The 25,675-nt window shown below is 41.2% G+C and overlaps 1 protein-coding gene across 6 annotated transcripts in view; it reads right to left on the reverse strand.

Annotated features, from left to right (window-relative positions):
- HEATR5B (HEAT repeat containing 5B) overlaps positions 1 to 25,675 on the reverse strand; it is a 94,795-nt gene that overhangs the window by 62,760 nt on the left and 6,360 nt on the right. For 5 of the 6 annotated variants that reach the window (XM_077813538.1, XM_077813535.1, XM_077813536.1 and 2 more), the window contains 10 exons: positions 24,652 to 24,760; positions 19,490 to 19,639; positions 16,855 to 17,026; positions 14,465 to 14,622; positions 6,909 to 7,158; positions 4,518 to 4,673; positions 2,893 to 3,143; positions 2,325 to 2,436; positions 573 to 725; positions 138 to 237 (listed from right to left, as the gene is read on the reverse strand). In XM_077813538.1, coding sequence (XP_077669664.1) covers positions 138 to 237; positions 573 to 725; positions 2,325 to 2,436; positions 2,893 to 3,143; positions 4,518 to 4,673; positions 6,909 to 7,158; positions 14,465 to 14,622; positions 16,855 to 17,026; positions 19,490 to 19,639; positions 24,652 to 24,760 — 1,611 coding nt within the window. Of the gene's footprint in view, positions 1 to 137; positions 238 to 572; positions 726 to 2,324; positions 2,437 to 2,892; positions 3,144 to 4,517; positions 4,674 to 6,908; positions 7,159 to 7,816; positions 7,892 to 14,464; positions 14,623 to 16,854; positions 17,027 to 19,489; positions 19,640 to 24,651; positions 24,761 to 25,675 lie in introns of those variants that run through there. The other variant, XM_077813540.1, reaches the window with a different exon arrangement.

Raw genomic sequence — 25,675 nt, forward strand, 5'->3', positions numbered from 1 at the left:
TTTTATTCCATATTGAAAATGTAAGCCATTGTTTGCAACAGCAGTAAAGATTGTTTGAATAATGGCATTTTTAGCCTCAACCTGTCCCTTTAAAAATTATGCAGACAAGAAGAGAATTTTAAAAGCTGTCCACTTACTGTGACATCATTGTCATGGCACATTCTATGGGTGTCATTAATTTTCTGATCACATCTTCAGTAAGGAGCTCAGGACAGTGAGCAACAAAACTCCTCATAGCTATCAATGTAAAACATTTCAGTCAAAGTTAAATTGCAACAGAAATGGAAATAAATTTCAGCAAGTAACCAAGCTACAGATGCCAACAGGATATATTAAAAAAAAAACTTTTAATCACATTTGTATTAACTCATAGCTCATAAAACAATTAGTAAGATTACACACTGGAAAAAATTAATTATGTAACAAGTTTTGTGCATGCTTTTTCTATTACTTTTTGATAGAAAGAGGTGAATTACAAATTCTCTGTATGAGTATGGTATTTGTGATGTTGAAATTAGCATACATCTAATGAAACAGGACATGAACTTTCACCACTTCTTTGTGATTCTTACCGCACAGAGCTCCAGCACGACCTTCCAATGTTACTTGCCAGGTAAAAGAGTCTCCTCGGGCTTTCTCTGCTTCCAGCTCCTTTAGAGAACGAGGAAATACATTTCGCCATAGCAGCAGCATCTTAGGTAGATGGTACCGAACAACTGAAGGACCTAATCAAGGAAATGTTTATCTGAAATTGCAGCATCTATTTATAATGTGCAATATATTAAAAAATAAGGGTATTTCAATTAATAACCTAACACTAAAATAAATTGCTATGCAATAGAGATTTCTGAATACAATTACTTTTCACTGTATATACTGATTCCTTACTTTTTGCATTTCCTCCTGCTAGAACAATGAAAAATAAAGGAAGTCATTCTCATTTTTAGGTTAAAAGTGCTGTAAACAAACTGCAAGGGTATTTTTATTTGTTGACTGACAACTGTTTTTATTAGAGAGACAAAGTAGATGAGGTGTAGCTCAAAAGCTTGTCTCTTTCACCAACAGAAGTTGGTCTAATAAAAGATTTTACCTCATCCACATTGTCTCTCTAATATCCTGGGACCAACATAGCTACATCAACACTGCAAACAACTGTTTTTATTGATTATTTTAATTCATGGAAACATATCTATTAGTCTTTGGTTCTGCGGAGTCTTGTTTATACAAATGCTAAATTTGGGGGCAAATTTAAGCTGACAATGTCCCTTTAAAAACCTGGATGTTTTTATAATAATACATTAGTGATTTCTACCACCAGTCTCCATTTTTGTTTTTCATTATATTCTCAGCTGGAGCAAGACATGTTCTTTTAACTAAGCTATCCTATTCACATTACAAACAAACAAAAAAACTAACTGGAAGTATCTAGCTTTAATGGTAAGTTTTTCAAAAAGTTTTAGAAAAAGTTCTGGAGGGCATAAAATCCACTGTTGCAAGCTCCTTTTTTTTAAAAAAAAAGAAAAGAACAGAAAAAGTCCCTAGAAGGGCAACAAAGATAGTTTGATGTATTTCAAGACTCGCATATGACAACACATTTGCAAAACCCAGGATTACTTGGAGCAAAAAGAATAGACTAGAGAGGGAACCTGATTGAGAGCAGTGAACAGAGATCTGCCCCGTTTTCACCTTGTGTCATAATATAAACTAGAAAATTGTTACTGAACCACTAAAATTTCAAGAGAGGCTATTTAAAACCTCTCAGTGTATGATCAATCTGCAGAATGCACTGCCACAGAAGGTCAGAGCCAAATACTGGGTTGGATTTTAAAAAGACAACTCGATAATTAAGACCATTCAGATCTGTCGTTGTTCAGTTATAATTATTTATACTGTTCCACAGAGATGAGATACTGACATGGGTAATCACATCTCATATTTATCAAAGCATTACATAATTAAGTAAGGCACATTAACTATAGAATGGGGGAAGGGGTTTGCCCTCCGGCAAGGCATCAGCTACTTGCTATTGCTAAATGCAGAACTAAACAGAAAAATGTTGTGACCTGCTATGCTAATTCAGCTTATATAAAAGCATCAGTATACCACTCCAGTTTAACTTAAAAAGGGATAAATGAACATTTAACTATTGAATTATGAACATGATGCTATACAAACAGAGTAATTTTCCTCCTAGAATAAATAATCTTGTGCTACATTTTTGATTGCTCCAGTACAAAGTGTATTTACCAAAACAGATACATCAGAAATGCTGGACAAGAATTAAAACAATATAACTAAAATAAAAAGCAACTACTTATACAAACCTAAAGTCATAAGTGCACCAAGTAAAAGCCATCCAGCTTGAGTGCGCTGTAAGGACAGTCTGCTATTTTGAGCAGCAGTTCGTAACAGATCCTCAGCAATACTGACTACCATCTGCAACAACAGGATAAAGAGTAATGGATTTCAAATAGAAGTTAAATCAGCTAAGGATGGTGCCACAAAGTAACCTATTACACATGCTCTACTGTATGTTAAAATGTTCTCAAATAAACAAACAAATAATCTTACATTTTGTAAAGACCAGATTACTTTTTAGGCAGGTTATATCTACTCTTATGTATGTGCAATGCTTATATAGTCAACTTGTCTGTGTTATCAATTAATTCTTGAAACAGAATTTAATGAAATCACAACGAGAAAACAAAGCTGTGAAACAATAACTAAAAGCACACCAAAAATGACTTTTGTTCTTTATCAGTCATTAGCTAGGTTTCAACGATGTTTTAAGGGTCAGTGTCCTGCAGTCAGTTGGAACATTTATTTCTTAGTACAAATATCTTTCACTACAGTACAATTCCAGAGATTAAACGTTCTTCATCATCAACTCACTTTTCCCTTTGCATGAGGAATACCTAAGGGACACTGATGCACTCCACCTAGTAAAGCAGCCATTGCAAAACTGTAGCCACTAACTGCTTCTGGTGAGGTCTTCAGATTGTTGAGCCTTTCAGCGCACCTATCCAGAAACGGAGTCAACTGAAAAGGCAATGCCACAGCTACACAGCGCAAGCACCATGCAGCAGCTAGTCGAGCAGCCATGCTTGGATGAAGAAGAACTGAGGTTACCGTCTCCAGTAGCCCTATGAAAAAAACAATACATGATCATGTAATTAAAGACTATCACAATGTATCTATACAAGGGGCCCAACTGAATGTTGCAGAGGCAGCCTTAATTCTGGTGTTTCCTAACTTTTGAGTGCTTGATTTTACAACCTTAATTTTCTTTTAACATCATTTTGTGTGTGTTATTTCCTACACGTTTAAAAAATAAACTGAAATAAATTCTACCACATGGCATCATACTGATCCCCAAACAGTTTATCAGGAGGACTGGAACCTTTAGATCCACAATACAGGCCTCTGACACTTGAACTCAAGGTTACAGAGCATCAGTGGGCTGCCATCCTAAACAGCCACTAGAGGGGGATGAGACACATTTTGCCAGTAGGTTTCACAAATATTTAATGACAACAGAGATACAGCAAGATTCAGAAATCTTGGGATCCATTCCAGGTTCTGGATAGGAATGTGCTCTAGGGGTCATATAGACTTCTACCCCTGTCCCAGTCCTGTCTTCTCCCCTCCCCTAACCACTGGACTCTTCATCCTAGTCTCAAGAGCACCCTCCTCATGTACCCAGGGCCTGTCTCTTCCCCTGGGCTCCTCATCCCGGTCTCCATTCCCAGCCAGCCCTAGTCTCTCTTCCCCTACCATTTCCCAGTTTTTCTGTCACCTGCCAGTCCAAGTCTCCTCCAATAGGCTCTGTGTCCCAATCTACTCCCTCCATCACCCCCATGTCCAGCTCTTATCCTCACTGTATTTGAGTCAGGTGTCTTCCTTCTTCTCAGTGCTTGGGTGCCAACAAGGGGAGCACTGAGAGCACAGGAGTGAGTATCCTTGCCCTTAGTTCCTATGCTCAACGCCACAGTACCCCCTCAGTAGCTACGAGAAGCAACTGCAGGGGAAATCATGCAAAGCCCCTGCACTGCAGCATGCTCAGTACAGACATTTTTCAGATAATCTACCTGTTGTTAAATGCTAACAACTCTCCACTGAACATGTGCAAGCTGAGATTTTTCAAAGGCTTATAATTTGGCCAAACTTGGGCAGTTTTTCCTGGGAACAGCAAAAGGCACATCCCTGGCACAAAGACAACTCCCTCCCCTTGCTACAAAGCATGGAGGCACCAGAGCTCTTCAACAAAACCACTTTAAGATTTTTTTTTTTTTTTAACATGAGCAAAACAACATATTTTCCCTTTTCTCAGCAACAGCTAGGCCATTTTCAATTAACTTTCCGAAAAAATTTCACCCTGAGGAAGATACTCAGGGACACCTCGTTTCTAAAATGGTTATTTATCCGTTATATTTTGCCAGATTTTAATCGTGTTTCATATAACTACTCAAAATGTCTTATGAACTGCTATATAGAGCTGCTGAGCTTCATCCACATACCTATAGAGGGTTCTTGTATGAGTGGAGATGCAGTGGCGTTCAGGCTCTGAACCAGGCTACCCAGCTCTTGAAGGGCACACACCATCACATGTTGGCTTGCAGCTACCTCAGCAGCTCCTGATTTATTTTCGCCGTTAGTATCATTCACAACTGCTTCTGCAAAAGAAGAAAAGCAAGTATCTTACTAAACTTTGTCACTTGAATCACACTTGAATACAGATAAGAATCACTACAGAAGCTGGATAGAGACTATTTAGTTTTGGCAACAGCCTTAAAAATACAAATGCAACCACAAGTTTTCTACCTACAATGACATGGCAAAAAAATCCCCCCAAAATGTAACACCTTTGTGGTTATTAGCAAAAGCCAAAGTAAATAGTCCAACCAAGCCTCATTTACAATGGGTGACAGAAATTATTCTGGATACTAGAATAATAACAAAAGTTGTTTAGCTCAGAAATGGAGCAGTTCTAAAATAGCAAAGATGACTACAGAGAAAATATGGACATGTTATATACACACACACGCACACCCCTATATGTATATGTGTGTGTGTGTGTGTGTGTCTGTGTATATATACACACACACATATATATATATAAATTTATTAAAATGTAATCTTAATATATTTATGCAGAGTTTTAGATTTTGTTTCTTTCAAGAATTTGCATGTACGTGTATGTGAGGGATTGCAAAAATCAGGCTTATAACAAAAAAGAAATCACACCAGTAACTATGGGATAAAAGAAAAAGTCAGTAATGTAATTTGGGGCATTCTGCTCTGTGTGTTTCAGTGAGACATTTCAACTCTTCCTCCTGCATCTTATCTCAGCAGCAGCCCTAGGCTATTCAGGCTAGGCAAAGAAGATATACATTGTGATAAACATAAGAATGGCCATATTAGGTCTGACAATGATCCATCTAGTTCAGTATCCTGTCTTCCAACAGCGGCTGGTGCCAGGCACTTCCGAGGGAGTGAACAGAACACTTATCGAGTGATCCATCGCCTCATAGACTCTAAGGCCAGAAGGGACCATCATGATCATCTAGTCTAAACTCCTGCACATTGCAGGCCACAGAACCTCCCTCACCCTGTAATAGACCCATAACCTCTGGCTGAGTTCCTGAAGTCCTCAAATCATGATCTAAAGACTTCAAATTACAGAGAATCCTGCACTGACACTCGTTTAAATCTGCAAGTGACCCATGGCCCATGCTGCAGAGGAAGGAAAAAACCTCCAGGGTCTCTGCCAATCCGACTCGGGGGGAAATTCCTTCCTGATCCCAGTCATCTAATCCCAGTTTCTAGCTGTCAGAGGTTTAGGGACACCAGAGGGGACATTGACATCTACTCAAATATTGACAGACAACGAATGAGCATGCTCAGAAGTGATTTTTCAGTCACATAACTTCATTTCCATCACATCACAAACCTAACAAAGGGATGATTACAAAATAAGGAAATGCAAAATCTGGAGTTTCTTTGTTCAGCCATTTTTGGGTTATTGGTGAACAAAAATCAAATGTCTCAAAAATTATGAAAAAATTATTTATTGCTCTTCCAATAATTTAAAATTTCTAAGGGGATTTTCTGCTAACTATGGTGGGGAAGTAATTTCTGAGATGAGACCAATGACAGAAGTATCATCCCCCAAAGAAGAATTTTTCAGACAGCTATGACCGTGAAAAACAGGAATTCTGATGAAATTCCTGATATAATCTTAACTGTAGTTTTCACTAGGACATTGTACCCTGGAAAAATTATTCTGTGAAAATGTTACTGTGCAGTTCCAGTTTACTGTCTCAATCTCCAGCTCAAATTTTCTCATTTTATAAGTAAAATGAGTTATTTTAATTGCCAGCTCTGTAAAACCTTCCATGGGATCTTTGAATCTTTTCTTCTCAGACACAATCACAAATAATTAAAGATTCTGCAAGCCAAGTTATGGCCACATTTATCTTTTGTAACTCCACTGTCTTCAAAATAGGCTCTGTAAAATCAACATAGATTTCAGGAAGAATGCATGGGTTTATTTCAGGGCCTAATATGACCTGTGTGATTAGTAGAGGTAATAATGCATAAGAAGGAAAGAACCCAGCTTCATTTTTAGAGACCACAAGACAATTTTCTGGGATAGCAGTTTGAAAAAAAATTTTTACTTGTAAACTAGATGACAAATGCCACTCTCCACAATGCCACTTGCGCAGAATCACTCTTCAGAGTAGAACCAAATTTTTAGTATGGATAACTTTAACATTGCAAACTGACTGAGGAAAAAAAACAGCTGAGTAGTTTAACAGCATAACTGCAGTAATCATTCACTAGTAGAGAAAAAACATTATTAAAGTTTTGCTCCACTTGTTTCCTAAATAAAGAAAAAAGTTTCTTACCCACTGCCTTCATTTGTTTACCAATGGCTTGACAAATATCTTTGGCAGCTGCAATCTGTGCTTTCTCCCCTAATAAACTACCTACGGTTGCTCTCAGGATAAAGGACACACATCTTCGAGAGTATACTGCCTCTACATGAGTCTGAGTTGCACGAGGATGGGACACCAGATCCAGGACATGGGACAAAAACGTAGCAAAATTGCGCTCCAACCACTGTCCGCCTAGCGTTGTAACAAAGACAACATATGCCTGCAAATACAAGATATATATATTCAATGCAAACGGGAACAAATGGGTATATTTATTCACGCTAGAAGGCTTTAGGAAGACAAGAGGAAAGTCTAGTCAAAGCAAAAAAACAAAAAGGCACTTTTAGGGTTGTGTGTGTTGCTGGCTTCTTCTTTTTTTTAAAACTCTCAACAATGGCAAGCATGGTGAATGTGTTATAAATCATCTAATCCAGTTAAAAAAAACAACAACACTGAGGACTGATCATTTGGTCAAATGTCTAAAGTTGCTGTGAACTGACCAAACAAAAGAAAAAGCATTCAGTAAAGCCTAATGTTATGCAAGAGAATAGCTGTAATCCAATCACTGCAAATGCCATGTACTTTCACATCACTATGTCCCTTTGGAAGAAACATTTTAATCATGTAAAATAAATTGACAATATATTTATATAGGCTTGCCATATGAATGGTACAAAATATATTCAAAGAGTGCTTTTCTCCTTTGTTTTTAACCCAGATTGCCAATGTGTTATATATTTATATAATCAAAAATAAGTATACATGTTTTAAAGCACTGTGTTGTACAGTCATAAAAAAGGTTATGGCTGTTATTCTTCCATCTACCATGAAACCCCACCACTCCCTAAAAAAGCCTAGGAAAAATGAAGTTTACTTACTTGTAGCTGGAGTTCTTCAAGATAAATTCTGTATAGGCACACCCTGGGATGCTCCCACAGGTGCAGCCTGAACAGCAGAATGCTAGCTAGCAGTAGACGTTGGGAGTGCTCACACATCCTCGCCCCTCCTTCAGTGAATGCTCAGTGTTCCCGGGTGAGAGTACAAAAGGGGCATGGAGCTCCAGCCATTTAAGTTCCTTCCCCTGTGACCCCAGGTCCTTCAGTAAGTAGGACTCCGAGGCAGTGGGAAAAGGTGGACAGGGGGTGTGAATACGCAGAGTCTACCACAAAGAACTTCAGTTACATGTAAGGAACCTAAATTTCTTCTTCAAGTGTCCTCTGCACATTTGCATTCTTGGGATAGATTAACAAGCAGTAATTCCAGTCCAAGATGTTGGGACGACAAAGTCCTAATTGAACAAGGGCTGTAAAACTGTCTTGCCAAATTTTTTATCAGACCTAGATTCCAAATCTGAAGAGCAGTGTTTAATGAAAGTGTATATAATCTAGTATCTCCATCTTGAGTGTGAGGTTGGAGGAGGGGAGGAGGAGGTGGGGCAGAATACACTGGTTTATACAAAAATCTGAACCACCTTTGGTAGAAACCTTGGGTGTGTACAAAGAATTACTTTATCTTTATGAAAAACAACACATAATGGATCAGCCATTAGGGTATGCAATTCATTTATTATTATTACCAGCCTCTACATCATTCCTCTCAAAAACAGCAGCCATCTTATGTCTGGCAGAAGTAATAGCTAACAAAAATACTGTCTTAATAGACAGATGAAACAACATACAACTTCCCACAGGTTCAGAGGGAGGTTTAATCAATTGTGAAAGCATTACGTTTAAATCCCAAAATGGGGTAGGATGCCTGATTGGAGGATAGAGATTATTAAGACCTTTTAAGAACCTTGTAATCACATCATGAGCAAAGACCAATTTACTGTCCACAGGATCCTGCTATGCTAACATGGCTGAAAGGTGAACCTTCACTGAAGATAATGAAAGACCTGTTCTCTTAAGATACAATAGATATTCCAATATGTAACTAATAGGTGCTGTAAAGGATCTATATCATACATGGAAACCCACAACAAAAGCCTTTTTCATTTATAGCCATCACTTTCTCATCAGGACTCTTTCCTTGAATTTATCTGAACATTTCACACCTCTTATGTTTTCTAATAATCTCACAGTCTAACTCCCCGTGCTGTTAAATGAAGAGACTGAAGATCCGGGTGACAGACCTTCCCTCATTGTTGTGTCAACAAGTCCGGTACCAACAGCAGAGGTTTGATTAACGTGAATCAAGTCCAGTTCCCACTGTTGTCTGGCCCAGGCTAGTGCTATTAAAATTACCCTGGCTCTCTTGTTTTACTTTATCACTCTTTGAATAAAGGAACTGGGGGAAATGCATATGAGGCCTTGACTCCAACTTATTAGAAACTCACCTGATACTGAGTCCATGGCCATTTGCTCTTGAGAAAAATCTTGCATGCTTGCTGTTGTTTTTGGATACAATAAGGTGTATTACAGGCTTCCCCTACAACCTAAGAGGTGCATTACTACTTTCTTTTAAAGATCATTCGTGCACTGGACAGGTCAACCTGCTCAGGTGGTCTAAAAGGGAGTTTTGTTCCCTGATACATGAATCGCTATTGGGTGAACACCTTGTTCTATATATTAATCCCAAAGATGCAATTTGCCCAATTGTAGAGAATGAGCTCCACCTTGTTTGTTTAGCTAATATAATGGTGTCACAATGTATGTTACCTCCGGAACTACTTTGTGTCTGACCTGAGGTAGGGATCATCTGAGAGCCAGCCTGATTGTGCTCAGATAACACGGTGATATGAAGTGTCTTTTCTCCCGGTGACCAGTGCCCCCTGACCACAATACTGTTGTTTAAGTGGGCCCCCCATCCAGAATAGATGCATTGGAGGTAATTACTACTGATGGCATATAGTGAAACTGAATGGTATACCTTCCATCGCATTTAGACTGCATGTCCACCATGTCAGTGCTGCTAACTCCTACTGTGGAATTACCAATTTGCAATGTGTATTGTCTACGCCTGGTTTGTAATTTCTCCCTTGCTAGTGCTGCAGACCTCTCATCCAAGGATTAGCATGCGGGGTCTCTGATGTAGCTGATAAGAGACCCATTAAACAGAGAAAAAATAGCACTGGCTGTTGAGGAAAGTGCAGTAGGAGATGTAAAGATGATTTTAATTTTATAAACCTTTCTTCTGGAAGAAAGGCTTTTGCTATAACGGAGTCCAATATGATCCCTATTGGAAGGGATCCTTTCAGTTGGATTTAGGAGTGATATTTCCCCAATTTATACGTAATTCCAGACTGGAAAAAGTTAAACATATTTGTTTTACATGAAACAGGGTCTCTTCCTTCGACAAAATTTTATTAACCAGTCGTTAAGGTAAGGGATATACATAAATCCCTTGCTTTCTCAGATATGCTGCTACTACAGTGACATTTTAAAACACTCTCGGGGCTGTAGAAAAACCGAAAGGGAGGACCTTATATGAAAATACTCCTCTCCTACAATGAAACGCAGATATTTCCAGTGAAATGGCCGTACTGAAATGTGGAAATGCACATCTTAAATCCAGAGCTGCAAACCATTTCTGAAGGCACAGAGAACAGATTATAGAAGTTAGAGATAACATGCAGAAACTAGACTCTTTAACAGGAACAACCTCCTCTCTGAGCAAACCCAAACGAACCAGGTCCTTCATTAAGGACAGAACAGGAGAGAGGTGTTAGGATATAGATATTCAGGCCTGTCTGTAAAGGCCTATACACTAATTTAGGTGTATTCTTATCACTTAGCTAGTTATAGAGGTATAAAAGAAAGACTCAAAATCGCTGTCTGCCGGTGTAAGCGCCTTCTCTTATTGTGACAGTCTGAAGCCCTGTTCTTAGGCTAAGGCCTTTGGCTAAACAGCAGAGGCAGCCATAAGCTGGGAAGCGAACGGTCACATCCTCACAGTCCAAACTAGTCACACTGAAATAAGGTGCTACTGGGCTGTTAGGAATACAATCCTGTCCTGATAATGCCTATCTCCTCCGGAGAAATGGAAATGCCTAGAAGATGTAAAAGGAAACTTAGTTTGATAGCATCCTGTCTGACAAGAACTCACTGAAGAATAGATGTAGTTGTGAAATCCTCACTTCTGTATTGTTTTGTCACTATAGTTCCCACTTTGCTATTGTTTATTTGCATGGTCTCTGTCTGGTTCTGTGATTGTTTCTGTCTGCTGTATAATTAATTTTGCTGGGTGTAAACTAATTAAGGTGGTGGGATATACTTGGTTAAATAATGTTACAATATGTTAGGATTGGTTAGTTAAATTTCAGTAAAATGATAGGTTATGGTATAACTAAGCAGAACTCAAGTTTTACTATATAGTCTGCAGTCAATCAGGAAGTAAGGGGGGGAAATGGGAACAGGGAATGGGAGTGGGGAATTGGAATCATGTTTTGCTAAGGGAGGAAATGGGAACAGGGACACAGGTAAGGCTCTGTGGTGTCAGAGCTGGGAAGGAGGACACTAAGGAAGGAAACTGGAATCATGCTTGCTGGAAGTTCACCCCAATAAACATCGAATTGTTTGCACCTTTGGACTTCGGGTATTGTTGCTCTCTGTTCATGCGAGAAGGACTATGGAAGTAAGCGGGTGAAGGAATAAGCCCCCTAATAAGAGGGGTTGGTGGAAGAAAGGGATTTGAATTGTACCAAATAACCACATTCAATAATCTCTAGAATCCAGCTGCCCAATGTTATTAATTCCCACTGCTGGTAAAAACGGGACAGGTGGTTCCCCAAACAGAGGATAACAGAATGTAACAAGGCTGACATAACTTTTTGTGAACTCTGTGATCTTGGAGGAACTGCAGAAGACAATGATGTTGAAGATTGCCTTTCTTATTGTGATACTTAAATGACCTCTTTTTGTTTTGCTGTTGTTGTTGAGAGGAATGACGTTGAGGTTGATGATAATAATTCTTCCTCTGATAGGAGTAAGGAACCAACAACGAAGAAAGTGGATATTGTCTCTGGTATAGGAAAAATGGAACTGCAGATGATTTTGTTGTATTAAACTCCAAAGGTCTAACTGTAGATCTGTTGTTCTTCATTTTCCCTAGCAAGTCATCTGACTGTGCACTAAGCAAGCCATCTTCAAAGGGAAGATCCTCAAATCTCATCCTTGTCTTCTGAGAAAGACACACTAATCTAACCCTAGTATGTTTTCTTAATGCAACAGCTGAAGCCATTGCTCTAGCTGATGCATCTAAAGAGTCAAATGCTGCTCTAAATGAATATTTAGCCACATGTTGCCCTTCTACTAAAAAAGCGTTTGTTAATCTTTTATGCTCCTCTGGTAGTGCATTCAGGAATGTCAAAGTTTCCCCATAAATGATATTGATATCTAGCCATGACAGCTTCATAATTTACTATTCACAAACGTAAAGGAGCTGAAGAAGATATTGTCCTCCCAAACACATCCAGTCTTTTCCCTTCTCTATCAGCAGAGTGAACTTGTGTACCCTTCAACATGAGTACTGCAGCCTCTACTAACAAATTAGAAGAGGAATGAGAATGGAACAAAGCAAGACCTTCCTGAGGGAATTGGTATAATTTGTCAGCCTTTTAGCAAAGAAGGAGCCTCAGGTGCCAGGAGCAATGGAAAAATCCTGACTTCTTCAACTCTCCATCTCGTCCCTGCGGAAACATCCAATTGAATTGGTGCCAAGAAAATGTCCAGGTCCTGCTCAATTGCAACACAAGGATTAATCGCTGACGGAGTCAGAGGTGGACCCAATCAATGTACCTGCACCATTACTATTTGTTGTGGTGCTGTGTTAAGATCCTTAATCTTTCCCTCAAACCACTGCTTCCTTAGCTTTAATTTTTGGAACTGGCTCATTTGGAGCCAACAGAATTGGATCTGAAGAAGAACATCTCCTGATTCTACCACAAGAATCTGTACACGCAGTAGGTTCCCCGAAGACCCTCTTGCAGACTGGCTCTTTTCAAACAGGCTGGCACCAACGAGGATAGAGTGTTCATGCTCCCCGTAATGTCTGAGTCCTTTTCTTGTGGACTGGCTCTGAAAACAGAGGCTGACACCACAGTAGAAGAGGCTTCCCTCTTCAGATCCTTCCTGTTTCTGGCTCCTTCAGTGCTGAGTACTGAGGAGGCAGCTTTATCTTTCTTCCTTGCAGATTCGCTCAAGGCCTAAACTGATCTCTGCGATGAACCTTGCATTTGCTTGGTTTCGGATGGTTTTGCTGACAAAGCTTCTCATAGTAAAATTCCTCAAAGGCTGTTCTGACTCTCTCTTTTTTGCTCACATTGCAAAATGTTGAGCAAATCGAGCATTCCAATGGGGAGTGTCCCTCATTCCAACATGCCAGACATCTGGCATGTGCGTCAGACTCTGGAAACACAGTCAGACATGATATGCACCTTTGAATCTCTGGGGGTTTTAGTCTTTGGTTCCACCCCCCTTGCACCAAAAAACTTATAACTAACTTACTCTATGATACTAATACCAAAACTATTAATTACTAGACTAACTAGATCAAACTAGCTACAGATTTAGGAACACCTTGGAGCAGTTCCTAATCCATGCAGCTGGTGATGGCTGGATGGAACTGAACCAGCTGGAGAGCCACCCCGCTTTTATGCCCTCACCCTGGAACGTTCACTGAGCAGGGAGGCATATGAACACTCCAACAGCTACTGCTTGCTAGAATTCCATAACTCAGGCTGCACTGGTCGGAGCATTCAAAGAGTTGGAATATGCAGAGGACCCTTGGAGAAAAACAAATGTCTTGTGTTGCACACTGAGCCTCAACAGATCAGGGTTCTAGTAAGCGGACTACAGGAGGAAGTGTATGTCAGAGTTGGGGACCCATATTGATGCCCAGCTCTATTTGCTTTAAACCAGGTGTCTGGGACCTTGAGTTCCTCAGCAGATCTCAGCTGCTACAGTAACATGAGGGAATAGAGATGGTCTAGCAGGGTTGCCAGGATCCAAACGATTTAGGGCTGCAAACTTTATCCAGAAAATCAATTGGTAGCCAATGCAGATCACAGAGAACAGTAGTAATGTTCTCTCTAGGGGAAATTCAAGTTAAGTTGCATTCTCAATCATCCATTTTTCAAATGGTTTTAAGGAGTACCCTTAGCACACTGTGATTGGATGATATTTTTCATATATCCAGTATACATGGCAAACTCTAATCTGTAGTTGTCATATTCTCTAATTTAAAAAATAAATAAATAAAAAAGCAAGCTTTCAAAAGTCAGCCAGTATTACTAGCTAAAAAATAATAGAAATGTTTATGTAGTGCATGGAACTAATGTAATTCTCTCTGGTGAACAACAGGCAAGTCAACTTGAATCCATATATAAGTTTATACAAATTGCCAAATTAAGAAAGTGCATTACACATTTATGCAATCCTACTGTTTTGGGACAAATACAAGAACAATAACTTAATAAGCCTATATAGTCACATTTTTCCCCAAACAGGGCTAATAGCTCCAGGGTATATATTGTTACTACATTTTCAGAAAACATGAGAGGAAAAAAACTTCTAACAGTTATCACAAACCTGTGTGACACCAACTCGCACTTCCCGATTGACAGACCCTCCTACTTTCAACATCTCACCACCACTTTTTAGGAATCCTGACCCTCCTCGAAGAAACCCTGTGGCCATAAGTTCTAAAACTTCCTCCAGTGTAGCCCGCTTCACATTCTGACGCATCACTTTTGGAAAGACAACAGTAATCATTTAATTATATACTTTTTAAAACAAGACAATTTAGCCATCTTAAGACCCACCATTAAATATTCACATCACTCCTTCCACCCTGAATCCAGTTTAAAATCCTTATTTTTTTATTTTTTACATATTTATTATTTTGAATTCTCAGTGGAAGACTCCCACCTGTGGTCTTCACTAAGATGCTCACACAGCTGCCATAGCAAAAGTAAAATAAAACTATGAGGATCAAACCATTCCAATCTGTCTCAAACTACTGCTGCCAGCATCAATATACAAAAGTATAGGTCTATGCCCAGATGTGCAAATTCTCGAAGGGAGAGGGAAACACAGTTGAAATGAAGGGAGATGGCCAAGTCTAGCCTCTTGTTTCCCCACGGTAACATGGTTTGGGGGAAAAGAAGCACTCTGCCTTTCTCCCTAGCAATTCCTGTGGTCACTTTGAAGGAACAAACCTGATATCTGCAGAGGGTGCCACATTCAGTTCTTCTCAGCCATATAATGTAAGTTCATAAATAGAGCCTTATTTTTAAAATAATAGAATCCTCCCCCATTTGAAAGTGTTTATGTTTCAGGTTCATGTGTGTGGTGATGGTGGGGGTTGAGGAAGTAAGTAAGAGAAAATAAAATAAGATATACGGACCTAATTCTAACCTTCACTATCGAGAGATATGCATCACTATAAATTCACACATTTTAAATTATTCATGACTGCCTTTTCACATGCATGCACAATAGCAGCTTTTCCTTACATAAGGCAACATACTAGTGCACACATGAAAGATCAAAATCTGGTTCTCAAGTCTTGTCCACACTAGGAATTTTTTGGACCCACCTGTGGTAGTGCCAGTGGAGGCTTTAGCATAGACAAGGCTCAGGTGTTTTGACTGCCATGGTCAGATCACCCAACTGCAAAAATGCCTAAGCCAGTCTGACCCTTGCCTACATTACATCTTCCCTCAGCGCTACAGCTGTGGAGCCATGCCCCTTTGAGAATGATGAAGCCAATAAATCTGACCATAGACAGAGCTTGAATGTGTGATTTCAAGCTTTTTTTTTTTTTTTTAAAAGGTAACAAAAAGAGTATTTTACGTCTCATTATTCTGAGATTGTTAAACTAGGTAAAAAGGAAAGGAGGACTGTGGCACCTCAGAGACTAACAAATTTATTTGAGCATAAGCTTTCGTGAGCTACAGCTCATTTCATCGGATGTAGCTCATGAAAGCTTATGCTCAAATAAATTGGTTAGTCTCTAAGGTGCCACAAATACTCCTTTTCTTTTTGCGAATACAGACTAACACGGCTGCTACTCTGAAACCTTAAACTAGGTATTTACTCTTCTACATATTTATCGCAATATCTGTCTACAAGGGGCAGAGGATGACATAGGGGGGTATTCGAGCAACTACACATTTTACAAGGTGGATCAGGCTACAGTTGTGATGGGTAAGGCTATGATTTAGTCACAGGTATTTTTAGTAAAAGTCATGGGCAGGTCATGGGCAATAAACAAAAATGCACGGCCCATGACCTGTCCATGACTTTTACGAAAAATACCTGTGATTAAATCTTGGGGGAGAGGGTGGGGCGGCGCTGGAAGGCCGCAGCTGACGGGGGGAGTCCAGGACACGGCTAGGGAGCCATCCAGGGCCAGCGGCACCAGATGCCAGGGGCCGCAGACCACTGCTGTTCCGGCCGGCTGCCCGGAGACCGCTGCCTGGGGCCGCAGGCTGCAGCTGCTCCAGCCGCCCCGGGACCACTGCCGGTGGCCACCTGAGCAGCTGACCCCAGAGCCAGCTGCTTGGACAGCTGTGGGGTCAGCCACACTGGCCCCTGTAGAAGTCATAGAGGTTGCGGAAGGTCACGGAATCCATGACTTCTGAGACCTCCGTGACAGATATGGAGCTCTAGTGATGGGTGGGAATAAGTTGGAGATCTGCATGTATAACGCTAGTCTTGAGGAATCACAGTTGAGATCTTAGCTACTGTGCTTTTGTTCAGAGTTTTGTTTTCATGTTTTATGCCAGGTGAATTACCTTTTTGTAAGTTAAAACTAAACTACTGCCTTTATCTCCTTATGGGAATTTAATAGGAAATCCACAGACTTCACTCATTTTAGTTTATTCATTTTAAAATTTAAGTGTACCAAAAAACAACAAACCATCCATGAACTGAAACAACACCACACCATGCCATGCGCTCATATAATGCAATACCTGTTGCTTGTTTTGGTATCAACGCTGTAGCCATGACCGTCCCCAAAAGATTCGACACTGCAACTCGTACACCATAATTTGAGTTTTCCAGAGCTTTAAAGCAGAGTGTTGCTACATTTTCTAGCTCTGCAGTCCACATAAATACAGCTTCATTCTGTAGTTCCAGTAGGCACTGTAGGAAAATAAGAATAAAAGAGTACTACTACAACCTACTTTTCCCTTCTGTCATTAAGCCTAAGCATTAGGTTTATTTTGCAGACATGTTAATACTAACCACTTCTGATTGGCTTTTTGTTTTTGTCTCTCCCATTAAACCCCAGATAACTCGGCTGGAGTAACCACTGAAGAAAAACCATGGGATTATGCAAAAACTTCAAAAGCATGGCACCTCTTTTGTTTTAATATACTCAACTAGCCATAGGCGCTGACTCCGTGCGTGCTCCGGGGCTGGAGCACCCAAAGGGAAAAATTGGTGGGTGCTCTGCACCCAGCGGCAGTCAAGCTCCCCTCCCCACCCCGCCCCCCTGCCCCAGCTCACCACCGCCTCCTCCCCGGAGCTCGCCTTCCCTTCTTCTCCTCTCAGCACTTGCCACCGCAAACCAGTTGTTTCGTGGCGTAACAAGCTGTGGGAGGGAGGGGGGAAGAGCAGGAACGTGGCACACTTAGGAGAGGAGGCAGGGAAGAGGCAGGGCCAGGGCAGGGATTTGGGGAAGGAGTTGGAATGGGGGGCGGGGCAGGGGCAGAGTCGGGGCGGCACAAGCACCCACCAGCTCCAAGAGAAGTTGGCGCCTATGCAACTAGCCTTGAAATATCTGAAGTAAACCACACTTTCAGCCTCCTTTGTGTACAAGACTGTAAGGGACACCTAAGAGATGAAGACAGATCCAAGAGTCAAAGGACCTCTGATACTGTAAACTGAGCAGAATGTGCTAGTCATAGCTGACAGAGGCCTTCCGGAAAGAAATATTATCCTATTCTACATGTCAAAATCCATAATGTGTACAGTCTCCCCAGTCTAGTGAGATTTAACATCTCAGACTGACTTCTTGCTGAGAATTTGTGTAACTCTCCACCTCATCCATATTCTCCACCAGTCTGCGGGCAAAGCTTGGACTAGTTCTTTTTGTGTGTTTTCATTGTTGATTTGGAGTAATTTTGTCAAACAAAGTAGTCTAGTGAAAAATTAATATACTGCATGCTAAATATCTGGCTTTAACAAGTATTGTACAATTGTAGGAATGGTCCTTGTCTGAGGATTGCCATAAAATCTAGAACTCCAAACATACATATGTGATGAAGTTTGGATGTTGAAATGTGCGAAAGTTAAACTGAAGTTTAATTTCTTATCTCCAACTTGGATTTAGAGAGCAGAACAAAGACCTAGTAGATCATCTGCTTCATCTACCTGCCTGTGCAGCATTATTCCCTATAATACATCTTTAGTGCCTTGTTTAAATGACTAAAACTGGAAAGACTAGCTTTTGAGGGAAGATTAAAAGAATTATTCATAAATAGGGTATCTTGACCAAGCAACAATGAAAAAGGGACCTGAAAACAGTCAAGAAATATTTGTAGGATGTAAACATCAGAGGACAGGAATTTAAGATGGAACAAAAGTATAAAGAAAGATAAAATTTTAAAAAAAATGTAGCAGAATATCAGGAACTATAAGGAAAAAAAACTTCTTAACATGTTGATCTATTAAAAAGTGGAATTGTCTCTTAAGGGAAGAGGTAGAAGGCCAATTACTTGGAACATTTAAAGCTAGACTGGACAAGGCACTAAGAAGCGTACTGTAGAGATCAATTCTGCATGTGTAATTCCTATAACTCCGGGATTAAAAAAAAAAAAAAAAAAGCTTTCCCCCCCAGCACCACTAATTATTTACCTCTAAACAAATAAATAAAGTGGATTGTTACTCATCACATTAATTACAATCTAACTGAAACACACAAACATCAGAGTTTATGGAAGTACAGAAAAGGCACCATGGCACAGTGAACAAATATTCCTCACGACACCAACCTCCTTATTCAGAAGTGAAAGTAATATAAAAGAGATACTGGTACATGGGCCCGGCTCTGGGCCCCTGCAAGGGGTGGGGCCTCAGACGGAAGGGGTGGGGCTGCAGGTCAGCCTCCCCAAGCCAGCCTTTCCACACTGCCCGGCACACGCCACCTGGGGCTCTGGCAGCAATTTAAAGGGCCTGGGGCTCCGACCACTGTGGTTGGGAGCCCCAGCCCCTTTTAAATCGCCGGGCCCCGTGTCAGCTGCCCCTCCAAAAGGGCAGCAATGTTAAAGCGCTGCCGCAGCAGCACTTTAACGTCGTCTGTGTACGGGCCAGTACCGGTGGCCACTTCTTACCAGTACACCGTACCAGCCCACTTTCACCTCTGTCCTTATTCCTGCAGACTGAAAATCATCAGTATAAATTCAAAAGCAAAATTTGCCATTTTCCCTATAACTCACTTTGTTGCTATCAATTTTGTATTCAAATAGCACCTAGTGCTATGGTTTCAGAAATGTACCACACTATACAATAAAAAGAACAGGCAGCAAGCCCAACTATAAGGAACTTAGCATCCAGAACACAAAGAATACTGGATTTTTAAACCTTATAAAAAAATTTACCTACCTTCGCTACTGCACATCGTACAGCCATAGATCTATCCGTCAGCAGAGATCGTGCATTCTTATAAGTATCACGGTGGCATGAAGCTGCTGCACCACCCAATCCATTTAGAACTTTCTGTAAACTCATTAATATTTCACTTCGGCCCTGAGACTGCATACGTGAAAAGAAAGCAAAGGGTAAAAAAAAAAAAAAACAATTCACAATCAACAGCTCTTCATAGTTATTTGTACCCCAAATATCAGCTCTATAGTTGTATCACCTTCTCTTTTTGTAACTGACGGGTTTCAGAATAACAGCTGTGTTAGTCTGTGTTTGCAAAAAGAAAACGAGTACTTGTGGCACCTTAGAGACTAACCAATTTATTTGAGCATAAGCTTTCGTGAGCTACAGCTCACTTCATCGGATGCATACTGTGGAAAGTGTAGAAGATCTTTATATATACACAAAGCATGAAAAAAATACCTCCTCCCACCCCACTCTCCTGCTGGTAATAGCTTATCTAAAGTGATCACTCTCCTTACAATGTGTATGATAATCAAGTTGGGCCATTTCCAGCACAAATCCAGGGTTTAACAAGAACATCGGGGGGGGGGGGTAGGAAAAAACAAGGGGAAATGGGTTACCTTGCATAGTGACTTAGCCACTCCCAGTCTCTATTCAAGCCTAAGTTAATTGTATCCAATTTGCAAATGAATTCCAATTCAACAGTTTCTCGCTGGAGTCTGGATTTGAAGTTTTTTTGTTGTAATATAGTAACTTTCATGTCTGTAATCGCATGACCAGAGAGATTCAAGTGTTCTCCGACTGGTTTATGAATGTTCTAATTCTTGACATCTGATTTGTGTCCATTTATTCTTTTACGTAGAGACTCTCCAGTTTGACCAATGTACGTGGCAGAGGGGCATTGCTGGCACATGATGGCATATATCACATTGGTGGATGTGCAGGTGAACGAGCCTCTGATAGTGTGGCTGATGTTATTAGGCCCTGTGATGGTGTCCCCTGAATAGATATGTGGGCACAGTTGGCAACGGGCTTTGTTGCAAGGATAGGTTCCTGGGTTAGTGGTTCTGTTGTGTGGTATGTGGTTGCTGGTGAGTATTTGCTTCAGGTTGGGGGGCTATGTGTAAGCAAGGACTGGCCTGTCTCTCAAGATTTGTGAGAGTGTTGGGTCATCCTTCAGGATAGGTTGTAGATCCTTAATAATGCGTTGGAGGGGTTTTAGTTGGGGGCTGAAGGTGACGGCTAGTGGCGTTCTGTTATTTTCTTTGTTAGGCCTGTCCTGTAGTAGGTGACTTCTGGGAACTCTTCTGGCTTTATCAATCTGTTTCTTCACTTCCGCACGTGGGTACTGTAGCTGTAAGAATGCATTGGCACCCTGACAGCAGGATTGTCTGGCTATGTAGACTCCCTCCTCAGGCCCTACGCTACCAGCACTCCCAGCTACCTTCGAGACACCACTGACTTCCTGAGGAAACTACAATCCATCGGTGATCTTCCTGATAACACCATCCTGGCCACTATGGATGTAGAAGCCTTCTACACCAACATTCCACACAAAGATGGACTACAAGCCGTCAAGAACACTATCCCCGATAATTTCACGGCTAACCTGGTGGCTGAACTTTGTGACTTTGTCCTTACCCATAACTATTTTACATTTGGGGACAGTGTATACCTTCAGATCAGCGGCACTGCTATGGGTACCCGCATGGCCCCACAGTATGCCAACATTTTTATGGCTGACTTAGAACAACGCTTCCTCAGCTCTCGTCCCCTAACGCCCCTACTCTACTTGTGCTATATTGATGACATCTTCATCATCTGGACCCATGGAAAAGAAGCCCCTGAGGAATTCCACCATGATTTCAACAATTTCCATCCCACCATCAACCTCAGCCTGGTCCAGTCCACACAAGAGATCCCTCTAAGGTGCCACAAGTACTCCTTTTCTCTTTTTGTAACTGTACATATTGGTGTTCATAGATGATACAAACTCATCAATTCAATAAAACCGCTTAAGATAGCTAGAGGCTGAACAAATAACATGAAATTACTGTGTAGTGTTCATGTAGTAGCAAATGCTACATTTAAATATGTAAAATGGTCTCAGTTGTTATAGGCCATATGGCACATGTATATGCTCAAAGTATAGGGAGAGCCCCCTGTCCTTCCTGGCTGGTGTAGCGAGAGCTCCCTCTGCTGTTTCAATCTACTTCAAGTACTAGGTACACCTCTACCCCGATATAACGCGGTCCTCGGGAGCCAAAAAATCTTACCATCTTATAGGTAAGACCACGTTATATCGGGGTAGGGAGAGGAACCGCTCCCCACCCCAGCTCACCTCTGCTCTAACTCCGCCTCCTTCCCTGAGCGCGCCGCCGCCGCTCCACTTTTCTCCGCCCCCCCAGTCCCTCCGTCCCTTCCTTCCAGGCTTTCCGCGCCAATCAGCTGTTTGGTGCGGGAAGCCTGGAAGGAAGGAAGGAAGTGGGGGGGAGAAAAAGCGGAGCGGTGGTGGCGCGCTCAGGGGAGGAGGTGGAGGTGAGCTGGGGTGGGGAGTGGTTCCTCTGCGCCTCCCCTGCCACTTGCTGCGGCCCCCCAGTCCCAGCTCGCCTCCGCCTCCTCCCACGAGCACGCTGCAGCTCGTGTGAGCCTGGGAGGGAGGAGAAGCGGAGCTGCGGTGCGCTCGTGGGAGGAGGCGGAGGCCAGCTGGGGCCAGGGGGCCGCAGCAAGTAAGGGGCGAGGCGCAGAGGAACCGCTTGCGGTAACATGAATTCGGATATAACGAGGTAAAGCAGCCCCACTCCCCGGAGCGCCGCTTTACCGCATTATATCTGAATTCGCGTTATATCGGACCACATATCAGGGTAGAGGTGTATATGTATAGTAATAAACATATGCATTAAAGTGCACTTTCAATCGGGGGTGCTGGAACAATTTGTAAAATGGGGGTGCTGAGAACCATTGAACCAAATTGTAAGCCCTGTGTATGATGGAAACCACTTCAAGCCAAATGGTTCTGCAGCACCCCCCACAGCCCTAGTTCCAGCATCTATGCTTTCAATATGAAACAGGAATAGAAAATAGTACATATGTAGACGCTGCTATTCTAATTGTGAAATCTTAATGTTGCATTCAATCTTCTAGTTTAATTTTTTGCATTTTATTTCTCAGCTATATTAACAAGGAAAAAAAATGGGGGGGAAAAATCTAGAACTATTTGGTTTACATAGTTCAAAAGCTCAATCTGCAAAGCTTTCAACCAGCCAATTGGGGCAGCTCTACCAATTTTGCCGCCCCAAGCAGTCGCCACCGAATTGCCGCCACCACAACAGTGGCGGAGCTGCCGCCGAAATGCCAGGGCGGGACACAGACTGCTGCCCCACTCTGAATGCCGCCCCAAGCACCTGCAGCCGATACACATTTAACTAGCTGCACACACATGCATCTTTTCTTAAGTGTGTAATTTTGTACTTGGCACATTCAGTATCCAAACTTCAGTCTATGACAACTGTGACATCAAAATTATTTTATTTTATTTATTTATTTATTTATTTTTGGAGTCTAGCAAAATTACTATTCCTCGATGAGAGCATGGAATGTTTCACTTAGACTGTAAGCTCTTTGGGGCAGAGACCTGAGTTCCCTGTAAGCTGCATGATCACGCAGCAGCCTATTTACCGCTGCGCAGGCACCCAGGGAACCTGCCTGGGAACCTGCTGGGGAGGGGCGCACCTCCCCTGGCCTCTACCTAGCCCAGGCCCCAACCTGTGATGTGTCACACATCACCTTCATATTGGTGCACATAACAAAATTCATACCGCACATGGGTGGGAAAAATTAAAGGGAACACTGACAGAGACTATTTTGTTCTGTGTTTTTCATGAAAAATAAATAGCTGTAAGACTAGGAAACAGTGTTTGTTAAACATTTAAAAACTCAAAGAGTTCAACAAAATGAGCTCAAATTTCTCTCCCCTCCTCCCCCAAAAAACATTAAGATGACAGCAAACACAATAGCCTCAGTTGAAAAGTTTTTTTTCTGTTAGTCCAACTCAATACAAGACTGTTTGCCAGGGGGCAGATTCAACAGCCAGCACAGTCCAAATAAACCCTATGTACTCAGGCTTAGGTCCATATCCCTTTCTTCAGGGTCAGGTTTACTAATCAAATACATACAAAACACTTGAGAATAGACACTTTTCCACTTTCTGCCAGCTGGAAAGGGGAAAGGACACATCCTTTTCCAGCAAGATAGCCCTTCCTGTCTGCTATGGAGAGCCTTTCCCAGGTCCTTCCCTGACCCTGGGTTCTCAGTAGTAGGATAGACCTCCTGTTTACAGCAGCAGCTGCTTGCAACTTAGGCCTGTCTACACTACAGAGTTAGGTTGATGCAAGGCAGCCTACACCAAACTATGTACGCATCTACACTAAAATTTCACTCCCGCCAACATAACTGCCCCGCTACACCAACTTAATAACTCCATCTCCATGAAAGGTGTAGCGTCATTGTTGATGTAGTTAGGTTGACACTGTGTCAGTGTAGACACTGTTGCTTATATCGACTCTTACTGGCTTTAAAAAGCCGTCCCACAATTTACTGGCTTTAAGAAGCCATCCCATATTGACAGTACAATCAGTACAAGTGCTCCTGGTGAGGACATGCACTGCCAACACAAGGAGCAAAGCGTAGACACACACAAGCGATGTAATTACTGCAGCGACTATATGCCAACATAAGTTAGGTTGACTTAATTTTGTAGTGTGGACATGGTCTTAGAATCATAGGACTCTTGTCATGTGCTCCCTGAACTCGGTCCCCTCAGTCTTAAAGGACTGAGCATTGAACCAGGGTGCAAGGACATGTACATGCGACGCAGGACCAGCACCCTGTTACAAGGGCTATAACAGTATTTGAAACCATTGTGCAGCTTTAACGGTTGCAATCGCAACTAAGTGACTGCTATAATAATCACATGCCAAAATTTTAAGCCACTTACATAGTACAACTATATGTATATCTTTATACTGATATGAACCATATAGACAGTAACTGTTTGCCCAGTTCAGTGAAAAGCCATGAAGACACTAATTAAAAAAACATACTTTGGGCTTTAAAAAAAATCCCTAAATGTGTAGACCTAAAATGCCCCTGTAACTTACCTCTGCATTTTTCAGAGACTTTAAGAGATTATTAACTGTTTCTGGAAAAGAACTGCCCAGCATCCTGCCCATTTTCTCATAAAAAGCTCCAACACATGCCACTGCAGCCCTACAAAGACAAGATGTCCCTCAGTAACCTCTTTGTCAACGTTTAACATACAATTTAAATGGAGAGCATCAAACTAGGAGTTAAGGAAATTTATTTTTAAATGTACACTGTTGTTAATCTTCTTCTATTACTAAAAATCTATTATTCAGTGGTTATGTTGGTTGTTTCTCTATATTTCACTCAACCTAGATAGCGAAAATAGAGTGATCAGAAACGTGGGGTTTGCATGGGAACAGGGATGCTTCTCGGTTGATCCATTGGCAGGATTTTTCCTTAGGCCCTAATCCTGTGTAAAATTAATCATATAATTAAATCTTTGCAGGATTAAGGCTTTAAATGGTTGCAGAAAACGGTCTTCAGCCAGACAGCAGAAAACTGTTAAAGGTCAGCAGTACGTTCCTTACATTTTGATATACGTGTCCTGACAATTGAAAAAAGAAAAGGTTTTTTTGGTTTTGTTTTGTTTTTACATAAAAACTCAAAATGTGTACAATGTTGTACAATGCAGTTAAATTTAGATACGCTAAAATCATTGGGTCAGTCAATTTTTTGCACTCGCATTTTTCCTTTTCCTGATGTTCAGGTACTAGAATAAGTTGGTTGGTTGGAGTGGGGTTTTTTGTTTTGTTTCATTTTTTTGGAGGGGGAAAGAAGAGAGTTGAGGCAGAAAGGATTTTAAGCAATTCTGTGTTTCAATTAGACATACAAATAGTTCCAGCTGCAGCTTGACAGAAGCAGCTCCTGTGCATCCCAGGCCCCCAAGAAAGCGTAAACTGATATCACAAAGGGACAAGGCTTTCTTAGCTTAAAGTTTTTAAACAGATACAATCGAGAATGCTCAACAATAATTTTTCAAATCACGTATAGCCTTATTATCCAACCAGCTCTTCATTTCAAACTTATCAAACCACGTAA

Source organism: Eretmochelys imbricata, chromosome 3 (assembly GCF_965152235.1).
Source record: "Eretmochelys imbricata isolate rEreImb1 chromosome 3, rEreImb1.hap1, whole genome shotgun sequence".
In the NCBI taxonomy this organism is placed as follows: domain Eukaryota; kingdom Metazoa; phylum Chordata; order Testudines; family Cheloniidae; genus Eretmochelys; species Eretmochelys imbricata.